This window comes from Solanum verrucosum, unplaced genomic scaffold (genome assembly GCF_900185275.1).
Source record: "Solanum verrucosum unplaced genomic scaffold, falcon-dt-bn FXZP01000156.1, whole genome shotgun sequence".
NCBI classification, from domain to species: domain Eukaryota; kingdom Viridiplantae; phylum Streptophyta; class Magnoliopsida; order Solanales; family Solanaceae; genus Solanum; species Solanum verrucosum.
In genome coordinates this window covers 2,472,776-2,493,371 of record NW_026020354.1, presented here as the reverse complement: position 1 = coordinate 2,493,371, position 20,596 = coordinate 2,472,776, and the positions used below count along the sequence as shown (strand labels likewise).

At 37.8% G+C, this 20,596-nt stretch overlaps 1 protein-coding gene across 1 annotated transcript; it reads right to left on the bottom strand.

Moving 5' to 3' along the window:
- Positions 1-19,239: 19,239 nt before the first annotated feature.
- On the bottom strand, positions 19,240-19,873 carry LOC125837660 (uncharacterized). The gene is made up of 2 exons (XM_049516743.1): positions 19,657-19,873; positions 19,240-19,391 (listed from the first exon to the last, which is right to left on the bottom strand). Exons 1-2 carry the CDS (start codon positions 19,871-19,873, stop codon positions 19,240-19,242), a joined length of 369 nt encoding a protein of 122 aa, XP_049372700.1.
- Positions 19,874-20,596: the final 723 nt, after the last annotated feature.

The following is a 20,596-nucleotide window of genomic DNA, read 5'->3' as shown; positions in this document are numbered from 1 at the left end:
TAGGCCATCAGTCTAGCGATCTTGGTTTCACGACCTCGCTTTTGAGCAAGCCGAAAACACATGGGTGGTTTTTCATTTTCAACTACAAACCCATTAAATTAAACCACAACCACTAGGTGAAATCACCATTAAAATACATATAACCTATCATCAAGCAAAACCCAACAATAATCTCAACACATATTTGCTAAATCACACCCCAAGAATTGGGGTTTTTAGCCACATATCAAGAGATAGAAATTTATACCTAAATGAGCTTGCATTTTTAAACGGGTATGAAGATTTAAGTCTTGTTACAAACCAAAATTGAAGAATCCGAGTGACCCAAGTCCAAATCCTTGGAGATGAAACCCTCTTCTTCTTCAAGTTTGAAAACCCTCTCAAACTCAGAGAAAAAGTACTAAAATTATATTAATTGTTTCACACTGAAAAATATTATGATACTAAAATCTGATTCTAAGATATAACTCTCAACGAGTATTTATAGTTTTCAAAAATTTGTACTGCGATGGATCATTCGACGACATTGGTCAGAATCGCCGATAAACTCAGCGATTCGCCCTTTGGTGTAGTTCTTCGCCATCTTACACCATCATTCAGCATCGTCGTGCTCTGGGTCATTGGGCAATATAGTACTGCTTCACTAAACTGATCAGCGATGCGCCGACTGCTCCCTTGTTCCGCTGACTTGATCTTTTCCTTCAGGCTCTGCACACTGGAACAAAAGGCGGAGTGAGACTCTTCGACGATTCACCAAGTGGATTTGGCGATCCTCAAGCCTTCATTTTCTTCATTCTTTTCAGCCTTTTCATTCCTTTTTGCGAAGTAGTGTCCATGCTCTCCTTCAATCTTCAAATACCTGAAACTTAAGGGTTTTCATCAAATATTGAAATAAAATGAGCATTTGAGGACACAAATTCTATTAAAATATAGCTCTAAATGAGTCCAATTTGTAGACTTATCAACACCCCCAACTTAAACTTTTGTTTGTCCTCAAGTAAACTTGAGTTCAGCTGATCACAAAGGGTGTCTCAAACAGTGCTACACAAGACTCAATCATAAAGGTACACAACAAGACTCAAGTTACTTATGCAAAGATCAATTGTATACTAAAAGATTCAAGTTGTGACACACCATTACCAAAGATTCTCATGCTCGCAATACTTGCTACTTGTGCAAGTTCAAGCTTAACAAAAAGTATATAAATGCCCTCATGTAAAGAATGATTCCATATTCACACATAGAGGTTAATCAATTCAAGATCAGAAATCAGATGCAACGCTCACACTTAAAAAGAGGAATATAATGCATGTTTTCACCCATAGGTTTGCCCTTATTTTCCAATCGACTTTCAATTTGGCTTACCCAAGATCAAAAAGGTCTTTTCAAGGCTTGAAATGGGGCTGAGTGCAAAGGTATGGTCATTTAGGCTCAGTGACTTCTTCATCCTCGTGAAATGTGGTGTTCTCAGAACGTCATTTTGCTTTCCCTTATCCTTTTTTCTTCTAGTGCTTCTAAGTCATCCTTTTATTCACTCTATATATATTGCTTGGAAACCCAATTCCTTTTGCACTTTTTATTCCACAACTTTTTTTTAAGGGTTTCCATTTTGTCTTGCAATACCATGGGTTAAGGGATAACTTTTCTTGCACTTCTTGACTACTCCTTTTCCTTTTCACAACACCCCCAACTTAGGATTTTGGCCTAAGTTGGCTATTCACTAAACCACAAATCGAAAGGATTATAGGTAGTGGGTCAAGTAAGGTCTTGGGTTCATCAAGGTTCTTCCAAAGAAAGGTAAGGCTCAAGGGGTGTTCAAAAACATTGCACACGCTCATGAGTAGGCCACAAAAGAGGTATATGTCAAATTTGGCTCACACTCTTTAAAGTTTCCTAAGATCATTTCAAGAGCACACCTTTCTAAATCAATCAGACTAATGGGGCAAATTCTGGGTTTATTCATACATGGTTCAAAGTAAGCTAGTCACACAAGGCATCGACACTTAAATCAAACAAGACTACACACTTTCGCTAGTGTGCAACGGTCATTACAAGAGAATCAATTTGATAAATGGCTAATCACAACGAGATGCAAAGAGTTCACATATTGTCTATGCAACTTCATTTGGTCTCGTCATAGCCGTGCATTCATGTTCGTTCGATTGATAGCACTATTCAAGTAATCAGTATTGATCGGGACTGAGACTTAAATTTTGCAAAAGAACAGCCACTTCCAACACACGAGAAGTGGAAATTTTTTTTGAAAAATGAAATTGTTTTGGAAGGGTCAAAATCATTTTATAATTCAAAATAAAAGGAGCCATAAGCTTAAACATCCACAGAAAGCATATAAAACACAATTTCTTAAAGCAGAACAACCCAAATATATACAAAACACGAATCAAAATTAGCACACAAAAGGTGAGCCTCACCCCACCACAAATAAAAGAAATTTTTCCTCAAATGCAATTAACACAGATCTAAAAGGCAAAATAAAGAAATACAGAGAGGGAGGAAAAGAGGGGATCATGTCTAAATAGTCTCTCCATCTGTCTGGGCATCAGTGCCCGGAGTGACTTCCAAAAGGACCAGCTCCACTGGATCTAGCAGCAGGAGCCTTTGCCAAGGAAGCTTGCACAATAGCGTTTAGCATAATTTATTCGGTCTAGGCTATGTCTTCTGTTGCAACTCCCTCAAACATATCTTCGTCAGTCTCTACCTCTGAGTCAAGATTGGCTATATGTTTTGCTTTATTCCCATGTCCAGTAGTGGTCTAGGGCATCGCGGGCATGTCTGGAATCCCCACTGTTCCAAAGATCGTGGATACATCAGTGGAATTCAGGTGGTTTACATCTTTTCGCAGCTCAGCAATGGCAGCTTTTAAAGTTATCACCTCATATGTGGCCCCTTGGTTGTGCTACACACTGTTATCCTGGCCGCTAGGGCATTAATGATAGTGCTCAAAAGTGTCACAACATTAGCTAGGGTAATCTGGATCATGCTTTGAATAGAGGCCTCTAGACTCGCAGCCCGACGATCAGTAGAAAGGGCAAGTTGTCCCATCCGGAGTAAGGAAGCCTGGGTGAGTGGAGGCCAGGAAATAGAAGCAACAACATTAGGTCTAGGAGACCTTGTAGTAGCGGAAGAATCTGGAGGTGCCTCTGCAGGTGTTGATTCTGTGTTTCCGGACTCCACCAATGCTGTCTTTTCCTTTCTACTTGATCCTTAAGGTACTCGGCTTCGATCCTTCAGATATCAGTAGAGGATGTGGGCATTATTTCCAGATCTTTCTTGGCATCTCGAGGTACCCGAGCTTGTTTGCACAATGTGTGATCAATATTGGGAATGGAAGTGAGGTATGGTTATGCCTTGCACGCATGAGTATTTGTGAAGTGATGATTTCTCCCAAATTTATCCGCATTTTCTCTATGATGCAACCCAGGCAAGCTGCCTTGGCAAGGCGAAGAATCGACTCATTATTCTGGGATGGCATGATTGTGTTGCTGATAAAACCAAACCAGAACCTTGTTGTTATGTTTAGTTCTTTCTTTTCAGTCGGAGCTCTTTCCGCCAACCATTTCGGAGTCTCGTCTGAAATTAGTAGGGCTAACCACTTTTTCAACTCATCTAGTTTCTTTGTTCTGATCAAGTGCTGACAGTGATCTTCAATATTTGTGGGCATGCCCAAGACCACGTTAATCGCCTCACTATCACACTTCACCCTCTTGCCTCTAACAACCATATAGTCTACTTCTCTGAAGGTTGCTGCTAGTTGATTTTTCTGGGGTATTAGTGCACTGTATGCACTATAGAATTCTCTTACCCAAGTTGGAATATAAGGGCCGCGGGCCTTGGTGAAAATTTGGAACTTATGGTATCTCATGCATTCCATTATCTCTAGGTGTCTGTCTATAACCCCATCTATGGACATCCACTTTTCCTCCTGAATTGTTCTCAGTCCCTCACCTTTTACTCGATTCGTTGACTTATGCAGAGGACCATGTATTGGAGGTGTTAATACCATTGCCTGCTCTGGAACTAAAGATGTAGGAGTGGTAGGCTGGGTATTCCTGATCCTAGATGGATCATTCAGCTTTTTAGTTCGCTGCTCAGCCCTCTGTGCCATTAACAGATCATCCTCGTCAGACCCCACAACCTCACTTTCAGATTGGTTGGGATCATTTCTGTAAAAGCCATCATTTTCAGTGCTTGCATTTGATAGTTCACAGATCTTATCCATGCCCTTGATTCTCCCACCAACTGTGGAAAGTTTAGCAACCTTTCTCCTGGATGCAGCTGCATCTTTGTGAATTTTAATCCCTTTTGTTTTATCTTGGGGTAACCTGCATTCTCTTGCAACTTTAGTTCTAGCCATTTCTGCAAAGAATTTGGGAAGAAGTTAAATCAACTAAATCAAATTCATAGGGACATGATTTAAGATTATCTCGTTAAATAGATCGGCGTATCGCCTACTTGCTTTGGCGATCAGTGCTTTGTTTGCCGAAAATTACAGTGCAATAAAGGAAAGGGGGTGCAGACAAGGGGTAATCAAGGATACTTTCGGTGATTCATCGAGAACTTTTGGCAATCTGAGATTTCTCACCGAAAGCTACAGGATTCACGTTTCAAGTAGCATGAAACTAAAGGTGAGAAGGGGTCAATAGGAGAACCGCTGAGTGATCTGGCGAGCTAGACCTAGCTCACCCATCGGCCCATCGTGCTCATTTCCCATCGATCTTCTCGATTTAAACCCGCAACCTCCGAAAACAAAAATTAAAACATGCACTAGATCAATCAAGTTTACATATTTCTCTTTGCTCAACTTAAACGGTATCCAGGAACACCTCATAAAATTCCATTCAAGTAAAAATCATCGGAATGGGATTCCAGCATTTAAAGCAAGATAGGTTGGATTAGCAAATCAAAAGAAGTACTTGAACAATCCCAAGTTGCCTTAAAGGCACAGTACATAACATGAGATAAAGTTTCTTGTAATGAGAGTATGACTATCACAACTAACTATAGGGTTTTGAGGACTAACCTATTGGGCAGATAAAGTCAAGACTGTGATGCTAGGCAGCAGATTAGTACAGATCCGAGCACTACTAAATCAGCTAAAATACTCACGAGATACGAAAATTTTGAAAATACTAAGTAGGTGCGATTTTGCAAAATTGAGAGTGAGAGAATGTAAAAAATGTTGAAAGTCAAAACCCGTGGCTTTATAAAAACCAATCAGATCTTACCCATTCGATGACATTTTTTTTCGATCCGTTACTAGGAAATTCGCCAAGTGTCTATCTACCTCCCTGATTTTTAATGGACATTCGGTCAAGGTGAAGATCCAAACGACGGTCTTTGTCGAGGTCGCCGATCTTGTCGGCGATCGTCCATTGAACTTGTGTAATTCATTATGTACTTTTCACAAGCTTTTCATGCCCAATCCTACAAAATCAAGACACATTTATTTCAATAATAACATACTACAAGCATTTAAGGGTTTTGGGTTGTCTCCCAAACAGTGCCTTAGTTAACGTCGTGGCACGACGTAAATCAGTACTCAAACTCCAATTTTGGGGTTAGCCTTGGTATCACCAGGCAACCCCCCATTTTTTTGTGGGTGGAGATCGGGCGACACATAACCCATGAGGTTCTCTAGCAGCTGGACAGCTCTGGAATGAGACCAAATCATCTGCCTCATTCCTTCAATGTCTTCCTTCATTTCTTGCAGCTCTCTATCTTGCTCAGTCACCTTGTAGAGAATGATTGAGAGCATTCCCTCAAGACTTTTAACCTCATTGTCCTTGAGACTTCTTCACTCATGAGGAGGGATGTATTTATCCTTCCTCTTACACTGGATTTCGATATTTACCATCTTTTTTGCAAACTCATCCATTTGAGTCATTATAGCGGCCAACATAAAGTCCTTTTCTGCTTCTGATTCGTTTCAACCATTTGTTTAAGCAGTTGAGCTGCTATCACATATGGTTGTTTCGCGATGCCTCCCGGAAAAATTTGGTTGACCAACCTCTTGTTTCCAGGACCAAGACTTCTGTAGAAACAGTCAAAGAGAGCTATGTTGGGAATGTCATGATTTGGGCATTGATTGATTAGTTCATTAAACCTTGCCCATGATTTATGGATCTGTTCACCCTCCAATCGTTTAAAGGTAAGGATACAATCTCGGAACATCATTACCTCTAATGGGGGAAACTCCATTGACTCCCGATTATAGCTCGCCATGCTCACTTCCTCTGTTTGGATACACACAAACCAACAAAAGTAAACTAAAGATTAAGTGAGTAAACTACAACTAAGAAGAACAAAAACTCCATTAAACTAAAAATTCTCAAATAACACCACTCCCCGACAGCAACGCCATTTTGACGTTTGCGCAATCAACGACACAACTTTCGATGTAAGTGTCTACGATCGTGCAATAGTATAATAACCCAACCAAGGGTTAGGGTCGAGTCCCAAGGGAGTGGTTTCAATAATTAATAGAAAAATAAAATTAGTTCTAACTAGTCGTAGCTAAAGTCATTAATGACTAAAAACATTGTAAATTTAAAGGGGTGACACAAAAATGTCAAAAATCAAATGGGGGTTTTGTCACACGTATAGCTAAAACAGTAAAAATGACAGAGAAATATATGAATAAGAGGGGATTCTTGGGGTGTGACCGCAATATATATTGATTTAAATCGTTGGGTACATGCTTTCGATAGGAAATCTTCAAGATAATAGTGACTAGGCTAAGATTTAGATGGAAATAAGTTCCCTCTCGGGCAACTTACCCCGTTTCAAATAGGTTCCTCTCGGACACCCATTTGTTGCATGAAGGCTAGCCTACACCTTACCCCACTCACTCTCTCAAGCTGAGTTTTAGGATATGGGAATAGGGCTCACCCTCTCGGGTTGAACCTCATATCGACCCACTCCTTAGGCCATCAGTCTAGCGGTCTTGGTTTCACGACCTCTCTCTCGAGCAAGTCGAAAACACATGGGTGATTTTGTATTTGCAACTACAAACCCAGTAAATTAAACCACAACCATTAGGTGAAATCACCATTAAAATACATCTAACCTATCAGCAAGAAAAACCTAACAATAATCTCAACATAAATTTGCTAAATAACACCCCAAGAATTGGAGTTTTTAGCCACACATCAAGAGATAAAATTTATACCTAAATGAGCTTGCATTCAAATGGGTATGAAGAATTAAGTCTTGTTACAAGCCAAGGGTGATGAATCTGAGAGACCCAAGTCCAAATACTTGGAGATGAGACCCTCTTCTTCTTCAAGTTTCAAAACCCTCTCAAACTCAGAGAAAAAGTACTAAAATTATATTAATTGTTTCACACTGAAAAATATTATGATACTAAAATTTGATACCCAGCCATAAATCTCAACGAGTATTTATAGTTTTAAAAAATCTGTGTTGCGATGGATCATTCAGCGACATTAGTCGAAATCGCCGATCAACTCGGCGATTCGCCCTTTGGTGTAGTTCTTCATAGTCTTGCACCATTCTTCGTCTTCGTCGTGCTCTGGGTCATTTGGCGATATAGTACTACTTCGCGGAACTGCTCGGCGATGCACCGACTGCTCCCTTGTTCCGTCGACTTGATCATTTCCTTCAGGCTCAGCACACTAGAACAACAGGCGGAGTAAGACCCTTCGGTGATTCGCCAAATGGACTTGATGATCCTCAGGCCTTCATTTTCTTCGTTCATTTCAGCCTTCTCGTTCCTTTTTTCGAAGTAGTGTTCATGCTCTCCTTCAATCTTCAAATACCTGAAACTTAAGGGTTTTCATCAGATATTGAGATAAAATGAGCATTTGAGGACACAAATTCTATTAAAATATAGCCCTAAATGAGTCCAATTTGTGGACTCATCACCCGACCCGCTTAGGAGGCTACTTACCTCATCGTGGCGTCGCCGCCCTAGCGACATATGGCCCTCCCTAGCGGGATAGTGGCCCAATAATTTCCCAAAGTTTTTGTTTTTCCTAAATAACGACAGTTCGGGTCATTACATTATTGAACCTCATCTTTTCTCCTCAAAGAAAATCACATATCTTGTATGTGTTGAGTCACTTTCTTTGTTAGTTTCTTGGCATAACTTGAATGATAATATGACAATATCTTCACAAAACTTTTGTTATGTAAATCAAATAATCTTCTACCATTTGCATAACTAGCAATCTGTAAGTGTATCAATTGCACTACTACATGATATTTTATAATCATTTTCATGAGATTGAAAGGATTTTTTTTCTTTGTGTTAAGCAATCTGAAAATTACTGGATACTCAATGAAATTACTTTAAGACCTTTTAAATCCTTCAAGAATTTTTATATAACATTCATCGTCTAGTTAAACATAATAATCATTCATTACACATATCAAAGTATTTCATCTATTACCAAACTGAAACAAGTTGTATTGCATCTACCACTGGAGAATATATTTCCATTTGATAATAAAGTCAAAACTTTTGTGAAAATACTTTAGGCCCCACAGCACAAACCGCACTTTAAATCTTACGGTTATACTATTGCACAATGATTCATTTGTACCCCATAGGCATTATATCATAGTCTATGAACTATAGGTTCAAAAACATCATTTTTCTAAGTGAATCAAGATATACTTGAATAATGCATTTTATTTGGACTATCATTTATCTGTCCACACCATATGACAAATCTGAATTCAAGATCCTTATAACCATTCATAGCATGTAGTGCTACTTCATATCAAAGATACCGTCGACGATCATTTGACTTGATTTCGATACGACATAACTTATCGAGATCTCTTCATTTTTCATCATTTTCAGGTACCTGAACCTTTTTCAAGGTTTTATGAAGTGTTATGTCATTGTCCTCTTTCAAAGAATTTACCTTAAAATATCATGATCATTTTGATAATTTGCTCTTCTTTTTCATCAATGAATTTTACGTTTGGTATCGGTTGGTCTATCAAGTTGTTGGCGTACCAAAGACTTCTTCAAGGACCATTTATTAGAGCATTTGCAACTTAATTAAAATATTGGGTCAACAAATACATCTGACAAATTATTTACAATATTTTGCAAATAAATTATATCTTGTACTTCATGTTCATATTTTTTAACGAGAACTTAGATAATTCACTCCATACATAATTTTTAGCTACTAATCATATCTCCCCTTAATGTTAGGAAATCAAACATTTTCCCTTACCTCATTTGGGGATCTATCTTTGTGCGTGGTGGAGCAATGAAATCATATGTTCACACGTCAAATTTTTAGATGGACATTATTTGGTTTCTGACCCTGAACTAATTGTGATGGGATAATCTTGTTCGCTTGATGTGTACATGTTAAATAAACTCATCTCATACCAAATTTTGTTTGAGAGATTTGTTCTCATAATCAATGGTCTATCTATAATAGGAGGCATGCAATTTTTGCTAAATCAACCAACATTATCAACATAATTTTATAGTTTGGAACTATGCTTTTAATTTAACAACTCGAGCAAACAAACATACAAAAACCAATTTATAAGTTGATAACAAACACACATGTAACCATACCATAGATGCATATATTAAATTATAATAGTACGGGGTTCACATGAGAGGTGAACGGGTCCATATTTACCTTTTTATATGTTTCAAATAATTTCATGGGATATTGTCTCAATTTTAGCTGGTGCAATGACCACTTTATCATGAGAACAAGAAACACATGAGAATACGTGAAGAATCTTTTACTTCTTCAACATATATCCACGTGAATTTTATATTTCTTTTGCACCACATTTGAACCAAAATGACCAACCGGTTATGCTAACTGATATTTATTCTAGTAAACCTCTAGTTTACTTTTGCATGTGATTCCATCATCATGCCCATATTTATATACAACAAAAAACAGGAAAAAAAAAGAGTAATTTTATATGTAAGTATTTATAATCCACTCCTATTGTAGTAACCTGAAGATATTAAAACTTCCCATAATTTAAAATCTCAATATAATAATTTTTTTCTGTTCAATTCCCCTGAAACTTAAAAAGTTTCTTTTGAGACTTCCTACAATCCCAATATTATGAACCTCCGGATAGTAATAAATTAGCCCTTTCAGAACTCTTAGTTAATTTTGTGTACTACCACAAATTTCACAACACCGTTCTTATGGTGACCATCTCCTTCAAGGAGAAAATTATTATTATTGTCATGGTTAAAATTATCACATGTAATACGTATTTCTTGACAACCAATGAAAATTTTGTGTTGCCACACAACAATATTTATTTTGGTCATGACCACAACCTTTATAGGAAAGAATTTTTTTTTTCTTTTGTCCTTCCATAGTTCATAATAAACATACCACAATATCTGTGTAGTACTCAAAGTATATGACCAAATGACCATTTATGTCAAAATATTTTTTTAAATCTCTCAAACCTCCCGTAGAGGTGAGATGTGACATTTATCCAACCATACATGACCATGTCCTTATCCATACAAACACAAGTCACATTTTCTTTAAAAAATGAACCATAACCATCTGTACATGCTCCATAAATTTTAATATTTTTTTAAATCTCTCAAACCTCCCGTAGAGGTGAGATGTGACATTTATCCAAACATACATGAGCATGTCCTTATCCATATGAACACAAGTCACATTTTCTTTTAAAAATGAACCATAACCATCATGCATGCTTTGACATGATCAAATTTATGTGACCCACCTCAATATTACTTTAAAAGGTCAAATGTACTGAGTGTACTATCACTTTTTATTCATTTATTTTGATGGAGGAACTATAAAACTTTTCAAATTAGATTGCACCAACAACAATGTGCCAATAACCTTTCATACCACTTTTTTCACTACCTGAGTCTACACCCTGGACGTGGCCGACACGCAAGAACTATTTTTGGTCCCCAAGCGAACCCTCATCGTGGCTGACTACAAACGGAAGACTAACTCAAGCATACAACGCTTAAAACTGAATAAAATTCATTAAACTCAATTACAAAATCTTTAACTCCAAGATTAACTCTAAATAAAATAATATATTCAACTCGCAAGAAATATGCAACTCAAGCCCTTAAAACATTTAATAAAATAAATGAAACAGACTTCTCAAACTCTACTGTCTATCTTTGAAGCCTCTAAATGACAAATATGGAAGTCGGGACATGACCTGCGACATCCTGACAAAACTGAAAAGTAAATGAAATCCTCTGGAAGAAAGGAGGCTCACGATAGCTAACTGGAACTGCAAGTGGTATCAACAAAACTCCTATTGATGATCTTGAATACTTGTATTTGCATCATAAAATGATGCAGGCCAAATGGCACAGTACGTGGAATGTACGAGCATGTAAAGGGAATTCTAAAGCATAAACATAAGTTTGAACTTTGATAAAAAGGAAACATACTTACCTCTTCTCAACTCACTCAACTAAACTCAACTCAAGAATAAGATACTCAACTAAAAGATTAGATACTCAACTCAAAGATATGATACTCAACTCAAAGGTACTCAACTATAGAGCAACAATAAAAGATGCAATATATGGAAAGCTTTTAAAATAGCAGAGAGCAACTCAATGTATTGAAGAATACAATAACAACATAAAAATATAATATAACTCTGTGGGAGATTCTCTAACCAACAACCATCACTATGAGCTATGTGATGATACAATGTATCGCCCGCGCTGCCATAATTGTCCTATACTTTATCGGGGTATAGAACATCTCAACTAAGTGGATCCACTAATCTATGCTAAAAAGTATTAAGAAATCATCTAAAAAGTATGACCCTTTCTACCCACATTGGCTACATGGTTTATGGAGACTTGAGTTATCTAAACTCGTCCCCATATCGATGCTCAATACTACTCCCAAAAATATACTCAGCTCATATGTTTAAAAACAAAAATCTTTATGTGGTTTTGAGATTATTATTCAAAATATTTCTCTTAAAAGAGATGGTACTTAGAACTACTAATGAAAACTCATATGGAAATCGGTGTTTCCTGTCTTCTAAAACCGTGAAAAAAAATTACTCTTTGGGAATACTTAGTTCCCATATAACATTTTAAAGAAAATGGACTCAACTCTACTCTTTCTCAACTCCAGTGCTCAAGTCTTAAAACAAGTTTAGAAAAAATTGTAAAAAGGCTTCTCAAAATAAAGTTCATGCCGAATTATTAACGTGAACGACTCAATTCAAGGTTTTAATAAGCATACGTAGAACTCGAGACTCAACAACTCAGAACTCAAGAACTTCAATGGTAATACACATTTCAATAATGCTTGACTCAGAGGGTCCATGCGGAATTATAGGCATGAACTACTCAACTCAAAGACTTCATGGGTAACATGTAATAGTCCCATAGTTAGGAATATAATCTCAAAAGGGTTAGGAACTCGATACTCAAGACTTAGAACTTGAAGATACTACTAATCTCAAAGATGCTCAGTTTACGAAGTTCATGCGGAATTTATGGGCATGAACGACTCGACTCGAGGGTCTACATAACAATATGGAACTCATGTATACGACTCTTCTCATTCTTATACTTACTTCCTCAAAACATAGCTCAAATCGATAGTTGATCTCAAAAGATTCATAGTTGGACTCAGAGACTTTCTTGAACTCTACTCTTAACTCTTTCTTGAATTTGAATTATGAATTCAAGAGTTATGGCTCATGAAATGAAGGATCTCGATGATAGTGTAGACTCATGAATACATTCTACTCACTTTCATGCTCACTTACTTGAGTCTTGAAACACGTTATTAGATTGTATAAAACTCCTCAAAAGACTCAAAGGGAATTTATGTCATGCCCCGAGCCTACACCCTGGGAATGGCTGGCACTCGAGAACCATTGCTTGTCCCAAACGAACCCTTGGCTTGGCTAGACTCTCAGCAGAAGACTTACTCAACAGAAAATGTACTTAAATACAATCTTAAATAAACTATCTGAATAGATAAACTGAGAATGTTTAGAAATAACATTCAACTTAGCAAAAGTGGCAACTCAAGTCTTATATTCAAAACAACTGAAATAGCAAGATGACTGAACTAATAACTAATTGTCTATAAAGCATCTACATACTAGGAGGAATGTCGGGACAAGTCCTCCGATCATCTTAACAACTGAAATAAACAAAGCAATAAAACAAAACATAACCAAAGGGATCCTCCGGAGAGCAAAGAGGATCACTAACTGACCTTGAATGCCCGACTGGATCAACGCGGACATGCGTGCCAAAACCTGCTCGACTTTTTCCTTCTTCATTTTCCAACCCCAATTCGCCTAAATTCAATTGTTTTTCTCAATTAGTCTTTAGATTGAAATACCCAGTATATGTACTCAAGATTCTAACTCAAAAAAACACTAACAATCAACATTAAACTCTCAAGAATTCTTCAATCTCATCTCAAATTCAAGAACACAACTCATGAACATCAAATTCTCAATCTTTTAGGATGAAACTCATACTGAAATAAACATGTTTCGCGCATGGGTGAACGAACCCAACGCTAGGTGAACTCACATACCTCGTAGGATCGAGTCCTTGGCGAAATGTGAAATCAATTCTTCAAGAAATCGACGAATCTAGACCATTTCTTCTTCTTTCTCCTCTTGAGTTCTTTTCTCTAAAACCCTAGCATGATTTTGCAATTGTGTAAACTGCACCAATTCAGTTTAGACTCTAATTAATTCACTAAAAACGAATTAAACCAATTGGGTATGGAAAAGACCAAAATACCCTTTTAAAATCTGGTTTTGACTTTCCTTATCTAGACAGACCAACTACAAATAGGAATATCTCCCTCATACAAACTCAAAATTAAGAAAACTCGATGGCGTTGGAAAGATAATTCAAAGAACGTTCATGCGGTATCTCGTAGCACACCTAACTCATTCTGAGCTTAGAGTTATGGTCGTTTGAAGTTGACCCAAAACTCATACTTAGCTTAACTTTGTCAAACTTTCCAAATTTGATTATTTCCAAAACGGTTTCTTTCTAATTCTTTCAATTTTCGAGGCGTTACTGATACGCTCAAATTACACCTCCTTACAGAAGTATAAGTGATCGTTATCAAGTAAAAAACCCAACATGTAGGTTGGGATCGATCCCACGAGGAAAATGGTCTAAACTTTACTTTAACTAACAATTATATTCAATTAGTCAAATTATTTCCAGAAACAGGTAATAAAAAGTGGGGTTGTGTTTGTGTGAAACAAATAGTAAGAACTTAATAAGTAATCAATAATCAAACTCAACTTTGGTTGTTATCAAGATAAGAGAAATAACTAGGGTATACGTGTTCCCCACAATCTCATAACGCAGTAATCCTAGTAATAGCAATCCTTTTCTAGTGTATTACATGCAAAGTGATAAGTTAGGTATCTCTAAATCCTTGGTCCGGCATCTAGAGAATTTCACCCCGCACCTTGGTCCGGCTACGTGTGTATACTTTACTAACCCTTACCTTTACTTCATATTAGACATCATAATCGATGTTTGGCTTAGTTATTACTTCGCACCAATCGACACTAGCCTATTAGATAGTATCACACTAAATCTATGTTGATAATTCTTTTCTTGTTAATTACCTCCTTGGTCCGGCAGGTAGTAACAAGGCGAGTTCTAACGTTGGCCACCGTTAAAAAGACTTCTAAACGAAAGAATTATCAATGCATGCAAAATACTAGTCAAGAATTGCTTATTTACTATTCATACTTTGTTAATCGATCATGGTTCCCACAACCCTAGTTGTGGGTTTAGTTACTCATATTGGCAAGAACACAGATCATAATTGTAGATGAAGAAATCATGAACTTACGTAAAGAGAATGATAAACCCAGAAATTTAACTTGAATATGCAAAGCCAAAATCTTCAAAAACAAACTTGGGAAATCAATAATTGCTAAAGTTGCAAATTAATCTCCAAAGTTACAAAGTAAAACTAGAATAATAATGTCTAACCCCCAAAAACGAGGTTTACATGTCCTATTTATAGAAAACAAAACCTAAATAAAAAAGGAAACAAAGTAAGGAAAGTTATGTTCAGGTATGCGTCTTCAATTCACGAGACCGACTTACGGACCGTCGATGGATCTACGGTCCGTAAGTCCCTTCCGTCAATCGGGACTTAGAAAATATTTCAGCTTCCAAAAATCAGCTTCTCTGAAGCAAACGACGGACCAGCAGTACGGACCGTAGATCGACCTATGGTTCGTTAATCCCCTCCGTAGCTCCATACTTAGAATCTTCAAAAATCAGGTACTGGAACCCTCGCAGTATCACTCTACGGATCAACAGTACGATCCGTAGATCGATCTACGGATCGTCAATGGGCACCGTGGTTCCACACTTAGTCAGATTTCCCTGAATTGTCCTCAATACCATGCCTGCTGATCTACGGTCATAACCTACGGACCGTGAATGGACCTACGGTCCGTAGATCACATCCGTAGATGCCCTTTTTCTGTATTTCCTTCAGCTATCTCTAAACTTCCGCGCCTGAACACCTTTCCTGCAAAACATGATAAAAACACATAAAAACCAATATAAAAAGGCCCTAGACACACACAACTTGTAAGTGAAATGTATTAGAAATACCGTAAACTCACGGTATATCAGTTACAATATCTTTCCCTTGGGAACGTTCGTCCTCGAATGAGATTACTCTTAGTAGGCAATGGGTGTAATATCTAACATTCAACTCAAACACCCAACAAACAAATCTAGCATATTTAGTATATCAATTAAAGAGTACTAAGAAGAGAATTAGTACCTTGATCTGGAATTTCTCTTGGCTCAAAGAGATATGGATATCTCTTCTTCATATCCTCCTCAGTTTCCCAAGTTGCTTCCTCAACAAACTGATTTCTCCATAGAACTTTGACTTATGCTAATTCCTTGGTCCTCAACTTACAAATTTGGCGATCTAGAATTTGAACACGAATCTCGTTATAAAATAAGTTATCCTTATTACCAATGACTTCAGTAGGTATGATAAGTGAATGATCGCCCATGAACTTTTTCAACATAGAGATGTGAAATACCGAATGAATCGCTGCTAACTCTTGGGGTACCTCTAACTCATAAGCTACGTTTCCAATCCTCTTGGATATTCTGTAAGGACCAATATATCGGGGACTAAGCTTCCCCTTCTTACCAAATCTCATAACACCCTTCATGGGTGAAACTTTCAAATAGACACAATCATCTACTTCAAACTCTAAGTATCTTCTCCTAACATCTGTGTAGGATTTCTAACGACTCTGCGCTATTTTCAATCTCTCTTGAATAACCTTCACTTTTTCCATAGCTTGATGCACTAAGTCAAGTCCTATCAACCCAGATTCACCAACTTCAAACCATCCAATAGGAGATCTGCATCTTCTCCCATAAAGAACCTCATAAGGAGCCATTTGGATGCTAGAGTGGTAACTATTGTTATAAGCAAACTCTATGAGAGGTAGGTGATCATCCCAATTACCTTTGAAATCAATCATACAAGCCCTCAACATGTATTCTAAAGTATGAGTAGTGCGCTCTACTTGACCATCAGTCTGAGGATGAAAAGTAGTACTCAAGTTCACCTTTGAACCCAAACCTTTTTGGAATGACTTCCAAAATTGTGCAGTAAATTGTGCACCTCTATCTGAATAATCGACAGTGGAACTCCATGAAGTCTAACTACCTCTTGGATATAAAGCTTAGCATAATATTTGCTGAATGGGTAGTCTTTACCGATAAAAAGTGGGTTGATTTAGTCATTCAATCTACAATCACCCAAATAGAATCATGTTGCCTGCGAGACTTTGTTAAACCTGTGATGAAATCCATATTATCATCTCCCACTTCCATTCCAGAATCTCTATATTCTGATCCATACCACCAGGCCTCTGGTGTTCTACTTTAACTTGTTGGCAATTTGGACACTTAGCAACAAACTTTGAAATGCCTTTCTTCATACTATTCCACCAATAGACTTCTCTTAAGTCACGGTACATATTTGTGGAACCTGGATGGATAGAATATCCGGAGCTATGAGTTTCTTCCATAATTCTTTCTTGAAGTCCAACCACCCTTGGTACACACAATCTACCTTGGTACCTCAATACACCATCTCCCCCTTGTTCAGAAGCCATTACTTTTTGCTTCTGAACATTTTCCTTCAATACAAGCAAAAATGGATCTTGGTCTTGTTTCTCTTTAACTTCTGACACTAATGATGATTCGGCTCCATTCATCACCACTACTCATCCTTCTGTCGAATATATTAAACGAACCCCTAATCGCGCAAGTTTATGCACATCTTTTTCTAACTCTTCTTATCTTCCTCAAAATGGGTGGTACTACCCATAGACAATCTACTCAAGGCATCAACAACACCATTAGCCTTACCTGGATGATAGAGAATACTTATGTCATAATCCTTGAGTAACTCTAACCACCTTCTCTGTTTGAGATTAAGCTCTTTCTGACTAAACACATACTGAAGACTCTTGTGATCAGTGAACACATCTACATGGATACCATAAAGATAATGACTCCATATTTTCAAGGTAAATACTATGGAAACCAACTCTAAATCATGGGTTGGGTAGTTCCTATCATGAACCTTAAGTTGTCTGGAGGCATAAGTTATAACTTTGTCATTCTGCATCAACACAGAACCCAATCCAACTGTGGACGCATCACAATAAACTACAAAACCTTGTTTACCTTCTGGTAAGGTCAATACTGGGCAGTAGTCAACCTCTTTTTCAATTCCTGAAAGCTTTTCTCACAAGCTTCGGACCATTGAAACTTAACTGTTTTTTTGAGTTAACTTAGTCAAAGGAGATAAAATAGATGAAACTTCCTCAACGAACCTTCTATAATAGCCAACCAATCCCAAGAAACTCCTAATATCAGTTAGAGATGTGGGTCTAGGCCAATTTTGCATTGCCTATATTTTCTGAGTATCAACTCTAATTCCATCATCAGAAACAATGTGGCCTAAGAATGCCACAGACTCAAGCCAAAATTCACAATTAGAGAACTTAGCATATAACTCATTATCCTTGAGAGTTTGGAGAACTATTCTGAGATGACTAACATGATCTTCCTCACTCCTCGAATAGATTAGAATTCCATCAATGAACAAGATGACAAACATATCTAAATAAGGTTTTCATACTGTGTTCATAAGGTCCATGAATGTTGCAGGAGCATTGGACAAACGAAAGGACATAACTAGGAACTCATAATGACCATAGCGGATCCTGAATGCTTTCATAGGGATATCATTTTCTTGTACTCTCAACTTATGATAGCCAGATCTGAGGTCTATCTTAGAAAAACAAGTGGCGCCCTGAAGTTGCAAAAAGATCATCAATTCTTGGAAGAGGATACTTATTCTTGATATTAACCTTATTCAACTGACGGTAATCTATGCACATATTAAGAGAACCATCTTTCTTTCTCACTAATAAGATCGGATCGAATAAAACCTTTCTTTGAGAGATCTTCCAGCTGCACTTTTAACTCTTTCAACTTTGTTGGAGCCATTCTATATGGAACAATAGAGATAGGACGAGTATCGGGAAGAATATCTATACCCAAGTGTATTTCTCTCTTAGGAGGGACTCCGGGTAGATCATCTGGAAAGACTTTTGGAAACTTGCTAACAACTTAAACTGACTGAATAGGTGCTGTCTCAACACTAGAGTCATTAACTTGGACTAAGTGATTAACACAGCCCTTGGAAACTAACTTTCTCACCTTAAGGTACAAAATGAATCGACCCTTAGGCACTGCTGAACTACTCTTCAACTCTATAGTTGGCTCATTAGGAAACTGGAACTTGACCACTCGAGTTCTACAATCGACTGATGCATAACAGGCATGAAGTCAGTCCATACCTAGAATGACATCAAAATCTACCATGTCTAACTCAACTAAATCATCCATAGTGCTCTTGTGATTGACGGAAATGGTACAATGAGATAGACTCTCTCATCTAGAATAGACTCACCAACAGGTGTAGAAATACTGAAGGGTTCAAGAACTTGCTCACGAAGAACATCAAAATTCATTGCAACATAGGAGATCACAAAAGATAAACTCGTTCTTGGATCTAGCAAAGTATAAACATCATAAGTTAACACTTTGATCATACCAGTGAAAACATCTGGCGAATTATCTTTCTATTGGCGACTAGTGATAGCATATAGGCGGTTTGCTCCTTCGCCAAACCCCGAAGTAGCTCCTCTAGGTGCAGCTCTGTCTGGTTGAGCAACTGTAGAAGATTGGTCTCTATTGCCCCTATTTCCACTGCCCTGCCTGTTCTTAGGGCACTCTTTATTGAAGTGACCCTCTTGACCACACTTGAAGAAAACAGTGGAGCCATCACGACACGCTCTGGGGTTATTTCTACCACACTTAGCACATGTAGGAGCCCAGTTACCTCCTTGTGCCACCCTACCTTGATATTATGCAGGTCTAGCTCTGAAATGTTGTGAATTCTGACTATTGTACACTTTTGTTCCTTGGTGCAGGTGCACTAGAAGATGATGGAGCATGTCCCTTTTGCTTTTGTTGGAAGGATTCCTGGTTGGCATTACTTTTCTGCTGCCCGAACTCATTCCCAGATGTCTTAGCCTTTTTGTTTCTAAATTCTTCCCTATCCCTCAGCTTATCCTCTTCAACCTGTTGCGCATGAATCATCAGCCTCGCTATGTCCATATCACCTATTAGCATCGCAGCCTTACCTTTCTTACTCGATAGATGAGACAACCTAGCAACAAAAATATACATCCTACTCCTCATATCTGTAACCATTTTTGGGGTATAACGGGACAGTTGGGTGAACTTAAGGCTATACTCATGTAGACTCAGAGATTCCTACTTAAGATTAAGGAATTCTCGTACCTTTGCTTCTCTCAGTTCCCAAGGAAAGAAACCTTCCAAGAAGGCCTCCTCAAACATAGCCCAACTCATATTCAATGCACCCTCAGCTCTACCCTTCTTCCATTGATCGAACTAGATTCTAGCGACACCCTTTAGTTGGTATGTAGCTAATTCCACTCTCTCAACATCGGTGACGTGCATAATCTCAAAAACCTTATGAAGTTGCTCAACGAAGTTTTCCGGATCCTCAGTGATACTTGAACTACTAAAGTCTGGAGGATTCATCCTTAAGAACTCTCATATCCTTGATGTATTAGCCACATCCTGTCGAACTCCTCTCTGTCCAACTTGGTTGGTCACAACTTGACTAAGCATTCAGATAGCTTCCCTAAATTCAGCATTGGTGACCTTTCCTTGGGGTTGCACTTCTGGTGCATTAGGTACCCCTTGTTCCTCAACATTCGTCCTAATGGGACGACCTCTAACAGCTCTTCCTAGAGGCATGATCTGAAAGATATGTACAAGCACGAGTTAGAAAGGAACTTGTATAGAGATAAACTACATCTCCCGAAATGAATATGAAAGAAGTGAGATAGTTCCTAAATGTTGCAGCCTCCTAATTATAGATGTGTCATGTTTCACACCGATAACTAG